The sequence below is a fragment of the Rhinatrema bivittatum genome, chromosome 2 (genome assembly GCF_901001135.1).
Source record: "Rhinatrema bivittatum chromosome 2, aRhiBiv1.1, whole genome shotgun sequence".
Classification (NCBI taxonomy): Eukaryota; Metazoa; Chordata; class Amphibia; order Gymnophiona; family Rhinatrematidae; genus Rhinatrema; species Rhinatrema bivittatum.
This window is the reverse complement of record NC_042616.1, coordinates 660,590,095-660,613,404: the sequence shown is the minus strand read 5'-3', so window position 1 is coordinate 660,613,404 and position 23,310 is coordinate 660,590,095. Positions and strand designations below refer to the sequence as shown.

Here is a 23,310-nt window from a genome sequence, read left to right as displayed (position 1 = left end):
CTGAACCCATTTATCTGTAGGTCCTGAAAGTACCTGGCATGAGTGTGCCAATGGCCCTCCCCCTTCCCTCCATCCCTAAATACCCAAAATAAGTGAACATCATCTAAATCCTCCCTGCCCACAAACATCACAGCCTCCCCGGCAGATGAAACTCTTCCAGCCAGTTACACACTCTAATACCAATACTAATAGGTGCACTTCAGGTACTGGGTGGGAGAGTCTCAGTTGAGGGGGGCGGTGAGGTGTACACTACAGGCAGATATGTACTCATCCGGCAAAGTGACACAGCATATCTGAGTTCTGACGCAGCCAGTTTTTACATATTCCTCTCGACTGAACGAATAAACAGTATGAGGCCAAGGTGGAATGTTTGGTTGCAATGCGCAAGACCATTTTCTCCCCGCCTTCACATTAGCATATCTGTAGCATCCATCATAAAGAGTGGAAGCACAGATTAGCTTGTATCAAAAGCCAGAGGTGCTAAATAGGTGCACACATAGTTCATGCTCTGGTATAAACATTGGTATGGTAAGGAAGATAACTATGAGCCCTACATCACCCCCAGACACAGATATAGACAGAGGTTAACAGAGCATATAACTCTCCTAGACACACACAGACACACATATCTGTTAAGACAGTGTGGGCCGGATTTTAAAAGCCCTGCGCGCATAAATCCGGCCGGATTTACGCGCGCAGTGCACTCGCGCGCCAGCGCGCCTATTTTGTATAGGCCGCCGGCGCGCACAGCTCCAGGACATGAGTAAGTCCCGGGGCTTCGTACAAGGGGTGGGAGGGGGCGAGTCCGGGGTGTGTCCGGGGGTCAGGGGGCAGTTTGGGGCATGCCTGGGGGCATGGCCGAGGCCTCCGGACCAGCCCCCGGGTCGGGTGATGGGGCGCGTATCTTATGAAATCCAGCGTACTTTTGTTCACACATGGTGCGCGAACAAAAGTACGCGCGCGTGCTGTTTTTGAAAATGTACCCCTGTGGCTTATATAATATCTCCAGCTCTTTGGTAACCTTCCGAGGAACTATTTTGCTGTTCCTGGCCTGTTCGTCATCAACCATCAATGATGTCTGTGCCAGGCTTGTAAAATTACCATTCTGCAAGCTTGATTCCCCTGGAGTCCTCAGTCTAAGTGCTTTAAGGGTGGCCACAAATAGGATAAGGACAGTAACAGCTACTAGCATTCTGCAGATTTTCTTTTTTTTTTTTCATTTATTTATTGAATTTTACATTTGTAAAACATCAAGCAATATCAAACTTGAGTAAGATTACAGGTACTGGAAACAATTCTTATCCACCAATTCATTATAGAATTAAGCAACACTAAAAACACTAAATTCTTCCATTCCTGTCTATCAAGCCCTCAAAAAGAGATCCAGTTTATACTACTTCAAGTATATTTATACATACTGTATAACAAAACAAAGCAATTTGACTGTAGGATGTTATTAAACTATTTGGGAGATCTAACTCCTATCAATGAGCACATAATGTAGTTTCTGGAGATGAACTTAACAATGGTTTCCCTTTATTAACTAAGAATTGGGTAAGATGTGCTGGTTGTAAAAATATATATGTATTCCCATTAAATGTTATTAAACATTTACAGGGAAACTTCAAAATGAAATACATACCAAGTTGTAATGCCTGAGGTCTTAATAAGAGAAATTGTTTTCTACGTTTCTGAGTCTGACGCGATAGATCAGGGAACATCTGGACCTTACAGCCCAGAAATTCCTTTGACCTATTCAGGAAATATTTTATTTTCTAAAAATCTAGACCTTGTCAGTCTCTAACATAAAAGTTACCAAAAATGTAGCAGGCTTCGCTAACTCGGTCTCTGATTTTTCCAAAATCTCAGAAATATTTCAATTCAATTCATGGGCTGGTTGTAATTCTTTTTTTTATCATTATATATTTATCGATTTTTCAAAATAGTACAACTGAATAAATACATAATCATACTGCAAAAAAAAAAATCAATATTACAAACAAAGTAAAACATTTCTCCAATGTCTATTTTACAATGTAATTATGACATAATCAATAGAAACTGATTCTAAATATCATCTAAGAGTACCAGAGGCGTGGTAAAATAAAGGGAGAAACTACAAGAAAATTTCAGTAGCAAAAATTCAGCATTGTATTCCTGCACTATATAATTCTATCATTCACTAGACTGAGGGGGTAATGCGGCTAGTTTATTGAACAAAGTCTTCTTTGTTCAATAAACATTTTTAAATGATCGGGGACAAAGAAAATATAAGTGTCCTGTTGTTTTTTTATTATGCATTTACAGGGAAAGAGTAGGGTGAAGGTGTAACCCATAGATATAGCTTCCTGACGATATACCAAGAACCCTTTTCCTCCTTAACTGCGTATTAAATGATAAATCTGAGAATATTTTAACCAAACTTTCATGAAAAGAGATAGGGTATTTACCAAAATATTGTTTCATTACTTTATTAAGATCTAATACATTTACAAAAGAAACCAATAGTATTCCCCTATCTATTATTTGATTATTAGTACTTTCTAAGAAATTTATGAGGTTTCCTTGAAAGGGCATCTCTTCTGTATTTAAGTTTGATTTTTCTTTGGCAAAAAATAACAGTAACTAATTATAGGCATTTCATTTTCAGAAAAACATAAGGCATCTTTAAGAAATTTGTGTAACGTTTCCATCGGTACCTCACCAGCTACCCGAGGGAAGTTGAGTAGGTACAGATTTAGACGTTTAACATTATTCTCAAAAATTTCAATTCGTCTAGATAGTGAATCTCTATCTTTTACCACTGCTACTTGAAATTCTAAATTTTTTTTCCCATATCTTCTAGAGTTTTAATTCTTTCCTCGGATTTCTTTACAAGACTTTGAATGGCCGTTACATCCTGCTAACTTTTCCCTGTGATAATATCCATCTTTTTCTCTAGCCCTTTTATATTAGTTGACATTACTGCCATCATATCCCACAACAGTTCCAGTGTTACCACTGTGGGGCGCGTTAATGTCTCTAAAGCTTCACCACCTGTAGCTTGGTCTTCATCACTAATCGCAGCTCCCTGAGGGGACCGTTCCCTGAGCTCTTCTATCGGGCCCACATCAGACTCCGCTGCACTTAAGTCTCCTGCGCCGATACCTATGATCGGCGTTTTTGACTCAAAAGTGTTAAGCTGCACTGGTGTGCTTCCCAAGAGACCCTCAATTGCCCTCTGCAATGGTGGTAGTCCAAGATTGGGACTCAGCGATGCCTCCTCTATAGACTCAGACCACCCTCCCAATTGGTCTGAGTCAGCAGTATCCTTAGTTGCTGGTTTTAATGCAGGTGCAGTCATAAAACGAACAATATCCTGCTGTAAGGGAGACGGAAGGGGAATGGAGGGGAACACCCTTACTTTTCCCTTTCGTTTTGGCGGCATGGCAGTCAAATAAGAAATTTATACTCAACCAGTAGGCAGTTCGTTTCCCACAGACAATGCTGTTTATTTCGCCTCTGTGGCAGCCACGACCTGAACAGAAATTCCTCCTCTAATCCTCTCTAACCTGAGCTAATCCGAGCAAAGCCGCGCGCGTGGCTTTGGTGGCGCGATGGTGGCGCGCCTAGGAGACGCCGATCTTATGGGCATCTCCTCGGCTCCTCCCGATGACGTCTGGGCTGGCGGCAAAAATCCAAAGAAGGTAATCTGTAGCTCACCAGGGAGTTCTTGCTCTGACCAAAGTCCTGCTAGGGCTGGTTGTAATTCTTGCATGGAAATAATCTCTCCCTATTCTAATCTGGAGGTTTTCTTTAATGGAGGGAGGAAATATAATTTAGAAATAATAGGCAAAGTAGCTTCAGGTCTATCTAATACCTCCATCAAATATCTCCTCCAGAGTTGCATTGGAGTTGAAGTTGCAAGATTAGGAAAATTTATGCAACGAATATTCTTACTCTTTGACACATTTTCTAAATTTTCAACCTTGAATTGTATACTTTGATTTTCTTTAATCATAGCACAGTGCACATCATGTATTTTTCCTAAATCTTTCTTAACCAAATTCTCTTTTAAGTTGTAAATTATTCTTCTCAATTTTCCCAACTCTAATTTCCATATCCTTCACCATTCTGAATAGAACTTCCGTTTGTGACACCATATTCTTATTTAAGGCATTTATAGCCTCCCAAATAAGTTCCATGGTAAAAATCTGAGGCCTTTCCAGATCTTTAAAGGGTAAAAGGGAAGGTCCAATCAAGTTCTCTCCAAGAGCTTCACCTGTCGCTCCACAGAAGTTTTTACCAACCTCCTGGTTGTTAATTTGTTCTGCCGATATATCCAGATGGAATACTTGCCTCAAGGGGAGCTCTATCTGGTCTTCCTCTTCGGGCGACCTGATTATTCCCCGTTCCATCTGGAGCCTGATGGCCGGATTCGGTGGTGATGATCTCCACTCTGCAGATTTTCTATGTCCCTACATAAAGCTGGACCACATGATTAGCCCTGAGCTGGGCAAGAAAAGGACCTTGCTGCGCCCTAATCTCAGTATTTCCCAATGGCTACCTGTGACTAGGGATGTGCATTTGTTTTGAACGAATGCGCAATCCGCAACATATAGGTCCCTATTCGTTGCATTCGTGGGGTTCCGAAACATATGGCGAACCCCCATGAATACAAAGTATCATTAACAAATAAAACCCCCACCCTCCTGACCCCCCCCCCCCCAAGACTTGCCAAAAGTCCCTGGTGGTCCAGCGGGGATCCTGGAGTGATCTCTTGCACTCGGGCCATCGGCTGCCAGTATTCAAAATGGCACAAGAAGCACAAGATGGCACCGGCCATCCATTGCTCCTACCATGTGACAGGGGCTGACCAATGGCACCAGTAGCCCCTGTGACATTGTAAGGGCAAAGGCTATCGGCGCCATTTTGAATATTGGCAGCCGACGGCCCGCGTGCAGGAGATCATTCCAGGACCCCCACTGGACCACTAGGGACTTTTGGCAAGTCTTGGGGGGGCCACTGGCTCAAAAAAATTAGCAGTCAAACAGAGAAGCTGAGCAGGGGTCAGTACTGACCCCCGTCTCAACCAGGGGACACTACTCGAGGCCCCATCCCTCCCACCCCCCAAATCCCTCAAATAAAATAGAGGCTTTAGCCCCTTACTCCCCAAGTCAAACCTCAATCCCAAGAAAAAAAAACAAATGATCCAGGCCCCCCACCCCCCAAGTGACATTAATGGCCCCCCTGATTTAAACAGGCCCCACCCCACCACACTATTCCGAAAGGAAAAAATGGTAGTGTCCCAGCCCCTGTCCCCCTTCCCATCCTCCCACAACCCCCCATACCTAAAAACGGATTCCACGTTGGGACCGGGTGAATCCTCGAACACCAGCCCAGTTGGTGCCATTTTCCAAAATGGTACCAACCTGACCTTGCCCCAGCCATGGTACTGGGGTAAGGTCTGGGGATCAGCCGGAGCCTGGGTCTGATCCTTGAACCTTACTAGGGATGTGAATCGTTTTAGGACGATTAAAATTATCGTCCGATAATTTTAATATCGTCTTAAACCGTTATGGAACACAATACAATAGAGATTCTAACGATTTATCGTTATAAATCGTTAGAATCGTGAGCCGGCACACTAAAACCCCCTAAAACCCACCCCCGACCCTTTAAATTAAATCCCCCACCCTCCCGAACCCCCCCCAAATGAGTTAAATAACCTGTGGGTCCAGCGGCGGTCCGGAACGGCAGCGGTCCGGAACGGGCTCCTGCTCCTGAATCTTGTTGTCTTCAGCCGGCGCCATTTTCCAAAATGGCGCCGAAAAATGGCGGCGGCCATAGACGAACACGATTGGACGGCAGGAGGTCCTTCCGGACCCCCGCTGGACTTTTGGCAAGTCTCGTGGGGGTCAGGAGGCCCCCCACAAGCTGGCCAAAAGTTCCTGGAGGTCCAGCGGGGGTCAGGGAGCGATTTCCCGCCGCGAATCGTTTTCGTACGGAAAATGGCGCCGGCAGGAGATCGACTGCAGGAGGTTGTTCAGCGAGGCGCCGGAACCCTCGCTGAACGACCTTGATGCATCACCCTTTTAGTTGGACAAATGGTGCTCAATATCAAATATACCCAAAGTGGTTTTGTAAACCACTTTGGGTATATATATTTTTTTTTTTTAGAAAGGTGGTCTTATATTCAAGAGGCTAAAATTCAGTACTAATTAGTCAGATAAGCAGCGACTTATGCAGCTAAGTGGCGGCAGCGGAATATCTGTCTTGTATCATAGCCAGATAAGTATCTGTTTGCCACATAGCCAGATAAGTATTTATCAAACTAAGTACTTAGCCAGATACATGGTGAGCAGGATGTGGGTGGGTCAGGGAGGAGCTATTTATCCGATTAATTTAGCCAGATAAGTGGCAATATTCAGACTTATCTGGTTAAGTTAACTGGATAAGTTAGACCTGCCCAATACAGGTCTAAAGTTAGTTGGATAAGACTTATCCTGCTAACTTACTTATCTGGCTATATTTGAATATCAAGCCCTATGTGAATAAATAAATAAATAGAACGGCTGTAATGAGTAAGCTCTTCGATTTCTTAATCTTTTTAGAAATGAGATAATGGAAGGAATTTATGCATAGTTAGATCATGTGTTTCTTTGAGAGGTACCCATTTTCGGTGTTCAGATTGCTAGAAAATCTTTGTAACTGGTCTTCTCACTTTCTGAATGACTTTTCATCCAGCATTATTGGCTGGGGTCATCACACTACTGTCTAATCCCCAAGCACTTCTTTAATATCAAAAGCAGACCGGAGTTGGTTTTCTTTTCTTCTAATGATGTGGGTGATGGTTTTACTTATATTAAAAGAGAGGGGTTATGGGAATCCAGGTGTCCATGCTTGCTTAATGATAGGAAATGTGCTTCAGTCTCAAAATTGGTTCCATGTGACACATTTTATTAACATGTGCACAATCATGACCTTTTTTTTTTTGTCTTCCAACAACCTAAGGGGTAATTTTGAAAAGGAGTTTCACGCTTAAATATAACTACTATTGTAGCAATTTTCAAAAGCCATTTACTCAAGTAAAGTGCACTCAATCAAGTAAATCCTATGGACAATTTAATAGCATATATTGTAGCAATTTTCAAAAGCCCACTTACTTGAATGAATTGCATTTATTCAAGAAAATCTCAGTTTTACCTGAGTAAATGCTTTATAAAATCAGGGCCTTAGGCTATCATTGAGGAAACATAATCTTGAAAGTTGTTTTCAAGTTGTCATTCTCAGATCAGAATAATAGAGGGTCATTTTAGTACAATGAGCATAGCAGTAAAGTATATGCAGTCTTAACTGCTAATTTTTGAATGGATTTTATGCACATAAAATCAGTTTGCAAATGTGTCCCCTGGAACATACACAAGTCACACTCAGGAAGTTACAACTGCTCCTAGCATAACATCTGCATATAAACTTATACCCAGACTTTTGAAAATCCAAAGGTTTGTAGGTAAGTCCTTTTCCTGCCCCAGTTTCGTTCCTCCCCCATGGACCACCTACCACAAGTCAGTATAAAAGCACACGTGCTATCGGTTTCACACAGGCTTTTACACATATACCCACCCCTTCCAGGGCCGGTACATCCATTAGGCAAACATAGGAGGTTGGTGGGAGATTCCCAATGACAGAGACATAATCTCCTGGTATAGGGAAAAGAGACAGTGAGTACTAAAGTCCCAGTACAACCATGAGAAGTGGAGGCATGGTGGAATGATGATTAAGTTCACACAGTGCAAGAGAGAAAGTGGCTTGGACTGAACAGTGAATGGAAAATATGAAAAGTAGAAAGTGAAGAAGAGAGGTGTGAGTGAAGAGAGACAAGAGAGGGAGAGAAAAAATAAAGTGGGTGAGAAGAGAACAGCAAAGAAAAAAAGAGACTGAGAAAGAAAGAAGTGGTTTAAATTACAATCAGTGATCATGATCAGTGTCCCTGGTTTCCTGTGGCAAATTTGTCACAATTCTGTTCAAGAATTAGCACATTGTATGGCAGATTTTTTCAAAATTCTGGTGCAATTAGGTGGAAATTTTCATAATGATTATATATATATATTTGCATGTTGATGCACATTTTTAGTTTATTTTATAAAAATAAAGTCCTTTTCTGACATTTCTTTGACCAGTTAATTATTTTTTGGGGGGAGGGGGGGGGAAGGATCTTAGTGAAGTTAAGGGGAAGAGAGGAGTGGGATGGAGAAAAGGGGAATCCGGAGGATGGGGATGGATTTAATGTAAATGTTACTATGTTACCTGCCTAGAATGGCAGATGCAGTGGATTTAAATATGGATAAATAAATAGGGACAGAGAGGGTATCTTAGAGAAGGGCAATGGAGTAGAAATCGCAGGCAGGAGAGGTAGAAGGATAGAAGACGGAGGGGAGATAGAGGATACAGGGAATCAGGGATCAGACAAAGAGAATGAATGGAGGAGAGGTAAAGGGGATCACAGAGGGAAGAGGAGAAAGAGGGGATCTAAGATCAGGAGAGGAAGAGATGATTGACTCAAACTCCTCTTTTCAACACCAATCTTTTCTTTCACACCCCTCTGTTCCCCTCATTCACAGACTCTCGAATGACCTCTGCTGTCTCTCTGCTCCCCTTCCTCCAATCCCATCAGTTGCAGCCAACAGAACCTCCTTTCCTCTCTCATTCTTGCCCCAATCCTTCACTCCCTCTCCATCCTCCCCTGTCTGATACCCTGTCTCAATCACACTTGCCCATCTCTTCACTGCCAGTGCAAGAGTATTTGGTGCCTTAGGCAAACCTTCTGTCATGCTCCCGCCTCCCATAACTTATTGGTAGCAGTTCCAGCACAGTGCTCCCTCCTACTGGCGGCAGTGGCTCCAGCACAGTGATCCCTTCTTTGGCTGTATTGACTCTGGCACAGCAACCCTCTGGACCTTGTGCTGGCGGGGATTTTGCCTCCTCCAAACGTTTGGCACTCTAGGTGACTCCCTAGTTTGCCTAATGGGAGCACCGACCCTGCTCCTTATTTATTCTCTTTCCCCTTTCCCTCATTCACTCTCCCTCCCTCTCCACACCCTCTCTGATCCCCCCATTCTCTCTTACTCCCATCCCCTCACTCTTACTCCCCCTTCTGTTATTCACACTCCCTCCCCCACATTCCCTCCAATCCCCTAATTTGCTCTTGCCCCTACCTACCACTCCAACCCCTCATTCTTGCCTAATTTCCTTATTCATTCTCCCTCCTCCCCCAGGCACCCTTTCTGATCCCCTCATTCATTCCAGCCTCCCACCACTTCGATCCCTCATCCTATCCCCTCATTCACTCTCCTTCCTCCCTCTGTACCCTCTCTGATCCTCTCATTCACTCCTGCTCACAACCACACCCATCCCGTCCTTCATTCTTGTCCCCTACTCCTAACCCTTCATTTTCCTTTATTCAACCCACCGCCAAAGCCTTTCTATTCAGACTTTCCATCCCCTTCCCAACCACTCTCAGCCCCTGCCACCCGCATGCTAGAGAAATCAATCGCAGGTTGCTGTGACAAACCTCTGGATCAGGGGTGGGATTATGATCATGATCACGTCTGCAGTTTCATGGCCCCAGGATGGGCCACGAAATCTGCTTCTATCCGCAAATTTTGTCCCATTTCCTCAAAATTGCCGTGGGAGACTGTGGGCCTTGCTGGCAATAAATTCTTAGTTCCTTCCTCTCCTCCACAGTAATCTGGCTGTAGGAAGAGGAGGAAAGCGGCCGCAGCATGTCGCGCTGCTTTCTCCTTTCTTTGCTATCTGGGGCCAAGTACAGCTTTCAGCCGCGTGGCTGAACAGTCACACAGTCATGTGGTTGAAAGATGCTGTCGGGCCTGGTGGCAAGAGAGGAGGAAGCAGTCCGATGTCTGCTACTGCTCTCCTCCTCTTCCTACAGCCAGATTAGTGCAGAGGAGAGGAAGGGACTTGGAATTTATTGCCAGCAGGGACAACATTTGTGGACAGAAGCAGATTTTGTGGCCCATCCTGTGGCCATGAAATTGCATGTGTGATCATGATCACAATCCCACCTCTGATCACAGCAACCTGCTTCTGTAGCACTTTTAGATTTTTATACAGATATAGATATAAATTATATAGATTTCAGTTTAGACAGTACAGCAGAAGTATAACTTTATCCCCATCTACATCGAATGAATATGAATTACAGGTTGATTCCTGCACTACAGGTGGATCTGTGGCAGCCAAGCAGCATCTCCTTCATCACAGAGGGTGCAATTGCAGATTTACACATCTCAGGGAACAGCTCACAAGTCCTGCTAGCCTACCTGCAGCAACAAAGCCTCCAATACAAGTAAGCTTCCCTTTCCTTCTGGGTCTACTGGCAAAAAAACATTTCTTGTTTAATAAAGGATTACACAGGCCATCTTCATCTGTTTAAAATATGCTCTGCTGAAAAGTGCTTTTTTAAATTTGTTTAAGGAATAAGCATGTTTTTAGAACTAAACAGCCTTTTTATGAAGAATTTAAGACATAAACAGACTGTTTAATGAAATGCAACCATTTACATTGCAAACTTGTGTCCCTAACATGCACTGAAAATTACAGTTGCTGTTAGAAAGAAGGCAATAATTTCCTACTCTAATTCCACAGTCTGTTTTGCTTCCAAGTATAAGTAACATGTGTTGGTTTTGCTATTATACTTTACCACACACATGCTGCAATTGAGAAAGCACAGCCCATTAATTATAGAAAAAGATGCACTGGTTTGTTTTACAACTCTCCATTTCCTGATGCAAACTATACCCTTCGTCACAAGGAAAAGACCGCAGTAAGTATCATGCTTCTCTACTCAGGGAAAAGTGTTTGAAAGCCAGGCGTGCATTTAAGCAAAGCATCTTTTTATATTTGGACAGCCCCATTTCTCTGCCTCTTTTTGACTAAGATCCAAGCACAGGGTCTGAACCATGGGCATAGGACAGTTCCTTTTGGTCCTTTTGACTGGCATCGACAGCCAGTACAGCATTGGGGGGGTTAACATCCTGCCTCCCAGCCTCACTGGGGGCAATGGCGATGTAATGATGGTCGTCAAAACTGGAGGATTTCTGTTTATCTGTGATAAGTTCTAAACATGAACTAAAGATTGCTTTTCAGTCTTCTCTTTGGCTAGGATCAAATACTGAGCTTTGAGTTGCAGACTGAGACTGGTTTCTCCTTGGTCCTTAGGCTAAGACTGAGAACCTGTATAATATGATAAGTTTAACACCCTGTTACTTAGTCCCACTGAGAACATGAAGATACAAAGTAAGGAGAATCCAAACCAGGAGGATTATGTTCAAACGGTTTTTATTATTTTCCATAAAACAGTACAATATCCCAAAGACAACGGGTTTCTGAGTTGTCCCCGGCATACAAGATGTAAAGAACAACACGTGAATAAGACAACATATTTCAACTGTCCCAACTCCCCCCCCCCAACCCACTCCCCAAGGAGACTAACTAACATATGTCCAGTGAATCGCCACCCACTTCATATCAATATGATAGTAAATGAAGGGAGGCGTAAATCCCCCGACAAAGGTAAGGGGGGGGTTTAGACAGGGCCGGGCGGGTGGGTTAGATAGGGGAAGGGAGGGGAAGGTGAGGGGAGGGCAAAGGAAAGTTCCCTCCGAGGCCGCTCCGATTTCGGAGCGGCCTTGGAGGGAATGGGGTAGGCTGCGCGGCTCGGCGCGCAGCCTACCCCATTCCCTCCAAGGCCCCATTCCGCGCCGGCTATACAAAATTCATAGCCTTGCGCGCGCCGATCCAGGATTTTAGTGGATACGCGCGGCTCCGCGCGTATCTACTAAAATCCAGCGTACTTTTGTTTGCGCCTGGAGCGCAAACAAAAGTAGGCTGTTCGCGTTCGTTTTAAAATCCGCCCCATAATGTTCACATCAACCACTTATGTTCCAAAATTAAAACCTTTACTGAACTCAAGTAATTAAAAAAAATAAAAGAAAGCAATTTTACAATTCAAATCCATTTCAAAGGCAAAATTCTCAAAAAATCAGCAACCAGTTCTCATTTCAGAAATTCCAAAGAAATTCAAAACAGCAAAAACAGTTCATCATTTTCCCAGCAATTCCCAATTCCGCTTCTTTCCCAGATCAGTTGTAGTCACAGGCATGTCAACTTTACACAGTCCCTTTCACCTTTTTATTTAGCGGGAAAGGGTCCCAAAATACTTCAAACTCTCCAAATTCACAGTTCTCACAGGGGCTTAGCTGGACACCCCAGAAAGTCAGTTCAGAGTCCATCTCACAAGTCACACATTCCCAGTGTCCTCTCTTCACTTCCAATCTTTCCTTCTTCTTTTCCCAGAACCTCTGTGGCCCCAGGTTTTATTTAAAGTTTCTTTAGAAGCACAACTCATCTACTTGCAGCCACCAGGACTGGATCCAGATAAAACACCCCTGTCACTTTGGCAGGTATAGTTCCTTCTCCTGTGCTGAATCTCAGTCCTGTGGCCTCTAAGCCCAGTATCTAGGCCTGTGTCTCTAAACTTCACTTTTTTTCTTCCTCAACTCTGCTTCTCCTTAAGAAACTCCTTCCACTTCTCCACTCCTCAAGGGCTTTTAGAAACACCTCAGGAACTCCATTTCAGGCCCCAAAGGGAAGGGAACCTGTTACAGATTCTCCCTTTCAGTTATTTCCTTTCTCAATATGGGGAGCATGTTTATACCCTTCTAAAACCAGTCCCCTTACTGGGATGTGCTACCCTGTCAGTAACATTATTAGCCCTCACACCCCTATCTTTCCTGTGAATTTCCTTTTCTTGAAAATTCTCAGTGTTAAAGGATAGCCACCATTTTAGAAATCTTTTATACTACAGCTGACATTTCTCAGAGTTATAGGATAGCCACCCTTTTAGAAACCTTTTATACTACATCTGACCTTAAAGGTGCTAGAGAATTCTCACTGCTAAACATATAATCCATTAGTAAAAATAGGCAACATAAACTGTTGTTATCTACATGCTATCTAATGACCCTTTAGATTTACATAGAGTATATTGCGATAGATAGATAGATAGATAGATAGATAGATGGATAGATAGATGGAATGAAAAACAAGTAGTAGTTGTTACTCATGTAAGGATGATTAAGACTTCCTGTTTTTTAACAGAGGGAAACTGTAAGCAATGGGAGGTTCCAGGAGATTTGTGGTCATTTGAGTGATAGAAAAGGTCCATTTTCAAAAGGGTAGTTCAGTCATGGGAATTGTTTAGATGACTGAGCCGCTGGAGGATGTTGATGTTTGAAGTTGGAAGAGAAGCCATAGGGCTATGCTTCTCAGGGCTCCTGAGAAAAGAGAATGAGGTTTTCCTCTCTTGAGGTTGAAGTGATTTTGATAAGGGAGACAGCTGTAGCCACACTTACCCAGCCAATATGTGGATAAACGAATGCATGTATGTCCCGTTCGCACGTAAATTTACCTCGATTGAGCAGACATAGGGTTTGGACTTACGTGTATATTTTGAAAGTTCAACTGTATGCAATTAAATTTTCAGGAAAATTTTGTATGCACCAAATAGCAGGTGTAACTTGTGGGGGGTAGAATTGGTGAGTTATTTCCACTTTGAAACTTGATGTAACTTATGTATGATGATTGAAACTTATCCTACCTAAGAACAGTTATTTCTAAAAACAAAACAAAAATCCCTTGTTATGAAGATATTATATATGTTATGTTATGAGTAAAGTCAATAGTGGACCCTTGGGCCGGCTGAGGTGGACAGCGTCCACAGGAGTTAATAAGCCGGGAGGCGGCACTCAGCTGGAGCGGACTGATGGCGTCTTCACCCTGGAAACCCAAGACCCCCCCAGGAGGAGCCCGTAGGGGTCCGAGTCGCTGGGACTTAGGAGAATCGTAAATGAGTCCAAGGTCTGTGGCTGGCTGAAGACAAAGGAGAATCGTGAAGAAGACCAAGGTTCGAGGCTGGCAGAAGACAAAGGAGAATCGTGAAGAAGACCAAGGTTCGAGGCTGGCAGAAGACAAAGGAGAATCGTGAAGAAGACCAAGGTTCGTGGCTGGCTGAAGACAAAGGAGAATCGTGAAGAAGACCAAGGTTCGTGGCTGGCTGAAGACAAAGGAGAATCGTGAAGAAGACCAAGGTTCGTGGCTGGCTGAAGACAAGGAGAATCAGGAACCGGAGCTGGAGTCAGGATATGTAGACAGCAAGTAGAGCCCAGAGCTGGAGCCAAGGCACAGCAGGACCAAACAGAACCTGACCTGGAAGCAAGGCACGGCTGGGACAAGCTGGAACCGGAGCTGGAAGCAAGGCACGGCTGGGACAAGCTGGAACCGGAGCTGGAAGCAAGGCACGGCTGGGACAAGCTGGAACCGGAGCTGGAAGCAAGGCACGGCTGGAACAAGCAGGAACCAGGGCTGGAAGCAAGGCACGGCTGGAACAAGCTGGAACCGGAGCTGGAAGCAAGGCACGGCTGGAACAAGCAGGAACCAGGGCTGGAAGCAAGGCACGGCTGGAACAAGCAGGAACCAAGGCTGAAAGCAACGCTGGGAAGCAACTAAGCACACAGTAGAGTGACCTCGTTGCAAAGGCAAAGCAAGGAAGTCAGACGCTGGTTTAAATAGCCGGCCAGCGTCTGACGTCAGGAACGGGGCGGTTCAGCACTTCCGGGTGCTGGACCTTTAAGAGCCCCCTGCTCGCGCGCGCGTGTTGCCTGGCAGTGGGAGGAGTCTGAGTCGTCCCTCGGCAGCGTCTCCACGTGGAGAGAGACGCTGCCATGCGGCCCTGCAGGCCCCAGGAGCAACGGAACGCGGCGAGACCGGGAGAGGCAGCAGAAAGGTAAGGACCCGGTCGCTAGCCTAGCGACCGGGACCGCAACAGTACCCCCCCTTTTACGCCCCCTCTTCAGAGGACTAGGCCTGTCAGGATGGTCCAGATGATATTGCTGTAGGAGAGTCTTGTCCAAGATGTTGCGGGCAGGCTCCCACGTATTGTCTTCGTCTCCACAACCTTCCCAGGCCAGCAAATACTCCCAACGTCTGTTGGCGAAACGAGCATCCAGGACCTCTCGTACCTGAAACGTAGGATCCCCATCCGTGGTGGTGGAAGCGTCGTCAAGAGGCCTGGGGTGGAATCTGGAAAGAATTACTGGTTTTAAGAGAGAGACGTGAAAGACATCATGAATGCGTAAAGTGGTTGGGAGTCGTAGACGGTAAGAGACCAACCCTACTCTTTCTGCTACGCGGAAGGGACCACAGAACTTGGGAGAGAGTTTCTTGGAAGGTTGCCTCAAATGAATGTTCTTTGTACTAAGCCACACTCGATCGCCTGGGAGGAAGGTGAATGCAGGTTTTCGGTGTCGATCATAGTAGCGTTTAGCAGTGCGTGCGACCTTCTGAAGACGGTGTTGAGTTGAGGACCACAATTTACTCAATTGGTCCGCGGACAATTGAGCAGCGGGTGAGGAGGTTGGTACAGGTAGAGGTAACGGTGGTTTGAGCTGTTTACCGTACACAATTTGAAAAGGGGATTTCCCCGTCGCCGTATGTATCTGATTATTATAGGCGAATTCAGCCCAAGGCAAAAGCTCCACCCAATTATCTTGTTTGTGGTTAATGAACGCTCGTAGGAACAACTTTAAAGAACGATTCATGCGTTCAGTTTGCCCATTACTTTGCGGGTGAAAAGCGGAAGAGAAACTCAACTGGATCTTAAATTTTTTGCATAAGGCTTTCCAATACCTGGCTGTGAATTGAGGACCTCTGTCTGAAACAATGTCCTGAGGCAGACCATGAATACGGAATACATGGTGTGTGAACAGAGAAGCCAGTTCAGTGGCGGAAGGTAATTTGGGTAAAGGCACAAAGTGAGCCATTTTAGAGAAGCGGTCCACCGTGACCCATACCACAGTCTTGCCTTGCGAAGGCGGGAGTTCCACCATAAAGTCAGTGGCAATATGTGTCCAGGGTTCCGTGGGTATAGGTAACGGTTTGTAGTAACCCTCTCGGGGGGCCATTAAGCGGTTTCTGCAGAGCGCAAGTGGGGCAAGAACTCACGTAAAGGGAAACATCACGTCGAAGACCTGGCCACCAATAGAACCGATTTATAAGATCCAAAGTTCTTAGTCTACCAGCGTGCCCCCCGGTCAAGGAGTTGTGGCCCCAAGACAGGACTTCCCTCCGAAGCCTTTTAGGAACCGTAGTCTTACTTGAGGAACAAATGGAAGTAGTAGTTAGTTGAACACAGGCAGGATCCAGGATGGTTCGTGGAGAGTCGTCCTCTTCCTCCGGCTGACAGGTACGAGATAGAGCATCGGCTCGAACGTTCTTCTCCGCTGGTCGAAACTTGAGGATGAAATTGAAACAACTGAAGAAGAGTGACCATCTTGCTTGCCGCGAGTTTAGTCGTTGAGCTCGGGCCAAGTACAATAAATTTTTGTGGTCAGTGTACACTGTCACCGGATGATTAGCCCCCTCCAGCCATTGCCTCCACTCCTCGAAGGCTAACTTAATGGCTAGGAGTTCCTTGTCTCCGATGCCATAGTTACATTCAGCAGGCGAAAACTTTTTAGAGAAGTAAGAACATGGCATCAATTTGCCCGAAGTATCGTGTTGACTGAGCACCGCTCCAACAGCCAGATTCGAGGCATCGACCTCCAAGATGAAGGGTCGTTGTGGATCTGGGTGTCGTAGGCAGGAAGCGGCTAGGAATGCTTGTTTTAAGTCTTCAAAGGCAGCCGAGGCGGTAGTGGACCAATCGTGAGCGTTAACCCCTTTGCGAGTAAGCGCCGTGAGAGGAGCTACCTTCTGGGAGTAATGTGGTATAAAATGCCTGTAAAATTGGCGAATCCAAGGAATCGCTGTAGCGCCTTCAGGCCAGACGGGCGAGGCCAATTGACAATGGCCGCCACCTTCTCTGGGTCCATCTGGAAACCGGACGAGGAAACAATATATCCCAAGAACGGAAGCGACTCGCGCTCAACTGACATTTTTCAAATTTAGCGTATAGATGATTGTCCCTTAGAGCCTGTAAGACTTGTTTGACGTGTTGGCGATGGGAAGAAAGATCTTGGGAATAGATCAGGACGTCATCAAGGTACACTATGACGAAGGAATGAAGCATCTCCCGGAGTACCTCATTCATCAGATTCTGGAAGACAGCAGGGGCATTACATAAGCCGAAAGGCATTACTAAGTATTCGTAATGTCCATCTCGCGTGTTGAACGCTGTCTTCCACTCGTCACCGGGACGAATACGAACCAAATTGTATGCTCCACGTAAATCCAATTTTGTAAAGATCTTGGCCCCCTGAAGTCTATCGAGCAGTTCTGGGATCAGAGGCAAGGGATAGCGATCTTTCTTAGTGATGGAGTTCAGACCTCGATAGTCTATGCACGGCCGGAGGGAGCCATCTTTTTTGGACACAAAAAAGAATCCTGCTCCTGCAGGGGAGTGCGAAGGACGAATGAACCCTTTGGCAAGATTCTCCGTAATGTAGTCTGACATTGCATGGGTTTCTGGCAGAGAAAGAGGGTATACCCTACCCCGCGGAGGAGTGGAACCAGGTAGTAAATCAATGGCACAGTCGAAGGGCCGATGGCATGGAAGCAGTTCAGCCTTTTGTTTGGAGAACACGTCAGCGTAATTCTGGTACGGCAAAGGAAGGTCCAGGGCAGAGTGAGAGAGTAATATCTCCGGTCTAGGAACGGGATCCAGGCAATTCTGGAAACAGGAAGGACTCCATTGCGCAATTTGGAGAGAGTCCCAATGGATCACCGGAGCATGTTGTTGCAACCAAGGGAGTCCCAGGACCACAGGGTGCACCGATTTATCAAGTAGCAAAAAGGAGATTGTCTCAGTGTGAAGCACTCCCGTCCGTAAAGTGAGAGGCATCGTAGTTTCAGAAATGGATCCAGGTAGAGGGGTTCCCTGGATAGAGGTAACCCGTAATGGAGGTATCCGGCGCTTAGTAGGTAGTCCTAATTGGTGTACCAGTTCTCTCCAGATAAAGTTCCCTCCGGCTCCGGAATCAATGAAAGCTAGAGTCTGAAAGGAGCCACCTTGATACTCCAACGTTATAGGAACTGTACATTGAGGAGTAGCATTAACATAGCCTAGGGGAACCTCCTCATCTCTCCCTAGACTTGAGCTTTTCTCGGTCTCGCAGGACACTGACCCAGGAAATGACCCTTAGTGCCGCAGTATAAGCACAGGCCTTGAGTGCGGCGACGTGTCTTCTCCTCCTCGGTTAGGGGCGCCCGACCAAGCTGCATAGGTTCCTCAGAGGGGCTGTGGGAGGCTGATGATGTCTTGTGAGATAAAGTCAGAGACCTGGAGAAGGAGGGTGCCAAAGAGACAGGCCGACGAGGAACTCGACCCTCCTTAGCTCGTTGCTGCAATTGCCGGTCAATCCTCCCGGCCAAGTCTATCACCCCGTTCAGAGTGAAGGGCAGGTCGCGAGCCATCAGCTCGTCCTTGATAAGGCCTGCAAGGCCTTCCAAGAAAATACCCCGCAAACAGTCATCCTGCCAGCCGAGTTCCATCGCCAGAGTACGAAATTCAATAGCGTACTCCGCCAGAGAACGGGATCCTTGTCGTAGCTGTAGAATTTCAGTGGTAGCGGTGGTAGCACGAGCTGGCTCGTCAAAAGTCTGTTTGAAGTGAGTCACGAAATCCTGTAAATTGTGCAGCATGGCGTCCTGTTTCTCCCACATGGGAGAGGCCCATAGCATAGCTCTCCCATCGAGCAGAGACAAAATATATGCTACCTTGACGGCATCAGACGGGAACTGCCCTGGTAGCAAAGTGAAGCGGATGAAACACTGATTCAAAAACGCCCTGCACGATCTGGCATCCCCGGAGTATCGAGTAGGCGCTGGAAGCTGAGTCTGCGCGGGAGCTAGAACCGCCGGTGGAGGCGGGGGTTGTGCCACCGGAGGAGGATTGGCGTCCAAGCGACTGGCTAGGCGATCCACCGTAGCAGCCAAGACTTCCAGACATTGCTGTTGCTGCTGGATTCTTTGGGCCATGCCAGGGATGGCCTGCATAGGAGCGGAGTCCGCCGAGTCCATGGCCTTTGCAAACTGTTATGTTATGAGTAAAGTCAATAGTGGACCCTTGGGCCGGCTGAGGTGGACAGCGTCCACAGGAGTTAATAAGCCGGGAGGCGGCACTCAGCTGGAGCGGACTGATGGCGTCTTCACCCTGGAAACCCAAGACCCCCCCAGGAGGAGCCCGTAGGGGTCCGAGTCGCTGGGACTTAGGAGAATCGTGAATGAGTCCAAGGTCTGTGGCTGGCTGAAGACAAAGGAGAATCGTGAAGAAGACCAAGGTTCGAGGCTGGCAGAAGACAAAGGAGAATCGTGAAGAAGACCAAGGTTCGAGGCTGGCAGAAGACAAAGGAGAATCGTGAAGAAGACCAAGGTTCGTGGCTGGCTGAAGACAAAGGAGAATCGTGAAGAAGACCAAGGTTCGTGGCTGGCTGAAGACAAAGGAGAATCGTGAAGAAGACCAAGGTTCGAGGCTGGCAGAAGACAAAGGAGAATCGTGAAGAAGACCAAGGTTCGAGGCTGGCAGAAGACAAAGGAGAATCGTGAAGAAGACCAAGGTTCGAGGCTGGCAGAAGACAAAGGAGAATCGTGAAGAAGACCAAGGTTCGTGGCTGGCTGAAGACAAAGGAGAATCGTGAAGAAGACCAAGGTTCGTGGCTGGCTGAAGACAAAGGAGAATCGTGAAGAAGACCAAGGTTCGTGGCTGGCTGAAGACAAGGAGAATCAGGAACCGGAGCTGGAGTCAGGATATGTAGACAGCAAGTAGAGCCCAGAGCTGGAGCCAAGGCACAGCAGGACCAAACAGAACCTGACCTGGAAGCAAGGCACGGCTGGGACAAGCTGGAACCAGAGCTGGAAGCAAGGCACGGCTGGGACAAGCTGGAACCGGAGCTGGAAGCAAGGCACGGCTGGAACAAGCAGGAACCAGGGCTGGAAGCAAGGCACGGCTGGAACAAGCTGGAACCGGAGCTGGAAGCAAGGCACGGCTGGAACAAGCTAGAACCGGAGCTGGAAGCAAGGCACGGCTGGAACAAGCAGGAACCAGAGCTGGGAGCAAGGCACGGCTGGAACAAGCAGGAACCAGGGCTGGAAGCAAGGCACGGCTGGAACAAGCAGGAACCAAGGCTGAAAGCAACGCTGGGAAGCAACTAAGCACACAGTAGAGTGACCTCGTTGCAAAGGCAAAGCAAGGAAGTCAGACGCTGGTTTAAATAGCCGGCCAGCGTCTGACGTCAGGAACGGGGCGGTTCAGCACTTCCGGGTGCTGGACCTTTAAGAGCCCCCTGCTCGCGCGCGCGCGTTGCCTGGCAGTGGGAGGAGTCTGAGTCGTCCCTCGGCAGCGTCTCCACGTGGAGAGAGACGCTGCCATGCGGCCCTGCAGGCCCCAGGAGCAACGGAACGCGGCGAGACCGGGAGAGGCAGCAGAAAGGTAAGGACCCGGTCGCTAGCCTAGCGACCGGGACCGCAACAACATATGCCTTACAAACGCCTGTCCATTTGATTTAATAAAGTTTAACAATGACCGATGACATGTTCAACAATGAAAAAGTAGACTTCCAACTGTTGAACAGAACTTGGCTGCTATCAGCCTGCCACCTAGTGCCTCCCTCTTCTTACTGATCTATCTATGCATGCAAATAAATCTCATGCATATTCATTAGGGATATCCTCAAAACCTGACTGGCTGGGGGGAGGCCCAGTACATAAGAACATAAGAAATTTCCATACTGGGTCAGACCAAGGGTCCATCAAGCCCAGCATCCTGTTTCCAACAGAGGCCAAACCAGGCTACAAGAACCTGGCAAGTACCCAAACACTAAGTAGATCCTGTGTTACTGATGCCAGTAATAGCAGTGGCTATTCTCTAAGGGGCAGATTTTAAAACCTGCGCGCGGGCGCAGATTTGTTCGCAAAATCCGGAGCGAACAAATCTATGCCCGATTTTATAACATGCGCGCGCAGCGCATGTTATAAAATCCAGGGTCGGCACGCGCAAGGGGGTGCACAATTGTGCAACTTGTGCGCGCCGAGCCGCTCAGCCTGCCTCCATTCCCTCCAAGGCCGCTCCGAAATCAGAGCAGCCTCGGAGGGAACTTTCCTTCTGCCCCCCCCCCCCTCACCTTCCCCTACCTAACCCGCCCCCCACCCTACCTAGAACCCCCCCTTACCTTTGTTGAAGAAGTTACGCCTGTCTCCTGGCAGGCGTAACTTGCGAGCACCGGCCGACAGCCGGCCCGTGATCCCAGGCACAGTGGCAAATGGCCGCTGTGCCTGGAGGCTCAGGCCAAGCCCCGCACCGCCCCGGACCATCCATGCCCCACACCTTTTTGCAAGCCCTGGGACATACGGACGTCCCGGGGCTTGTACTCGCCGCCGAGCCTATGCAAAATAGGCTCAGCGCGCACAGGGTTTTTTTTTAAGGGTTACGCGTGTAACCCTTTTAAAATCCGCCCCTAAGTCAACTTGATTAATAGCAGTTAATGGATTTCTCCTCCAAGAACTTATTCAAACCTTTTTTAAACCCAGCTACACTAAGGGGCAGATTTTTCAAAAATACGCTAGCGCGTACTTTTGTTCGCGCAGCAGGCGCGAACAAAAGTACGCTGGATTTTATAAGATACGCGCATAGCCACGCATATCTTATAAAATCCAAGGTTGGCGTGCGCAAGGGGGTGCACATTTGTGCAACCTGCACGCGCCGAGCCCAGTGCGGCCTGCCTGTTCCCTCCGAGGCCGCTCCGATTTCAGAGCGGCCTCGGAGGGAACTTTTCTTCACCCTCCCCCCACCTTCCCCTCCCTTCCCATACCTAACCCCCCCCCCCCCCCCCGGCCCTATCTAAACCCCCCCCTACCTTTGTCGGCAAAGTTTCGCCTGCTGAAAGCAGGCGTAACTTTGCGCGCATCGGCCGGCAGCCCCGCTCCGTCCTCTGGTCCCGGGCCACGCCCCGGGCCCGCCCCCGAAACGCCGCGGCATGCCCCCGAAACGCCATGTCGTTTCGGGAATGCCCCCGGACACGCCCCCTCCCTCCCCTTTTCGAAAGCCCCGGGACTTACGCGCATCCCAGGGCTTTCCGCGTGCTGGCGGCCTATGCAAAATGGGCGCGCCAGCGCACGAGGGCCCTGCGCGCATAAATCCGGAAGGATTTACGCGCACGGGCCTTTTAAAATCCGCCCCTAACTGCACTAACCACATTCTCTGGCAACAAATTCCAGAGCTTAATTGTGTGTTGAGTGAAAAAGAATTTTCTCTGATTAGTTTTAAATGTGCTACTTGCTAACTTCATGAAGTGCCCCCTAGTCCTTCTATTATCCGAAAGAATAAATAACTGATTCACATCTACCTGTTCTAGATCTCTCATGATTTTAAAGACCTCTATCATATCCCCCCTCAGCCATCTCTTCTCCAAGCTGAACATCCCTAACCTCTTTAGCCTTCATCATAGGGAAGCTGTTCCATTCCCTTTATCATTTTGGTTGCCCTTCTATGTACCTTCTCCAGTGCAATTATATATTTTTTGAGTTGCAGTGACCAGAACTGTACACAGTACTCAACATGCTGTCTCACCATGGAGCGATACATAGGCATTCTGACATTTTCCCTTTTATTCACCATTCCCTTCTTAATAATTCCTAACATTTCTGTTTGCTTTTTTGATTGCCGCAGCACACTGAGCCGACAATTTCAATGTATTATCCACTATGATCCCTAGATCTTTTTCCTGGGTAGTAACTCCTAATATGGAACCCAACATTGTGTAATTATAGCATGGGTTATTTTTCCCTATACACATCACCTTGCACTTGTCCACATTAAATTTCATCTGCCGTTTGGATGCCCAATCTTCCAGTCTCACAAGGTCCTCCTGCAATTTATCACAATCTGCTTGTGATTTAAATACTCTGAATAATTTTGTATCATCTGCAAATTTGATAACCTCACTCATTGTATTCCTTTCCAGATCATTTATAAATATATTGAAAAGCACCGTCCAAGTACAGATCCCTGAGGTACTCCACTGTTTACCCTTTTCCACTAAAAAAATTGACCATTTAATCCTATTCTCAGTTTCCTGTCTTTTAACCAGTTTGTAATCCACGAAAGGACATCGCCTCCTATCCCATGACTTTTTAGTTTTCGTAGAAGCCTCTCATGAGGGACTTTGTCAAACGCTTTCTGAAAATCCAAATACACTACATCTACCAGTTCACCTTTATCCACATGTTTATTAACCCCTTCAAAAAAATGAAGCAGAT

The 23,310-nt window shown here is 46.9% G+C and overlaps 1 protein-coding gene across 1 annotated transcript in view; it reads left to right on the top strand.

The window, feature by feature from the left end:
• Nucleotides 1-23,310, top strand: part of CPA6 (carboxypeptidase A6) — a 313,862-nt gene that overhangs the window by 200,056 nt on the left and 90,496 nt on the right. The window contains exon 3 of the mRNA XM_029591435.1: nt 10,224-10,348. Coding sequence (XP_029447295.1) covers nt 10,224-10,348 — 125 coding nt within the window. The remainder of the gene's footprint in view (nt 1-10,223; nt 10,349-23,310) is intronic.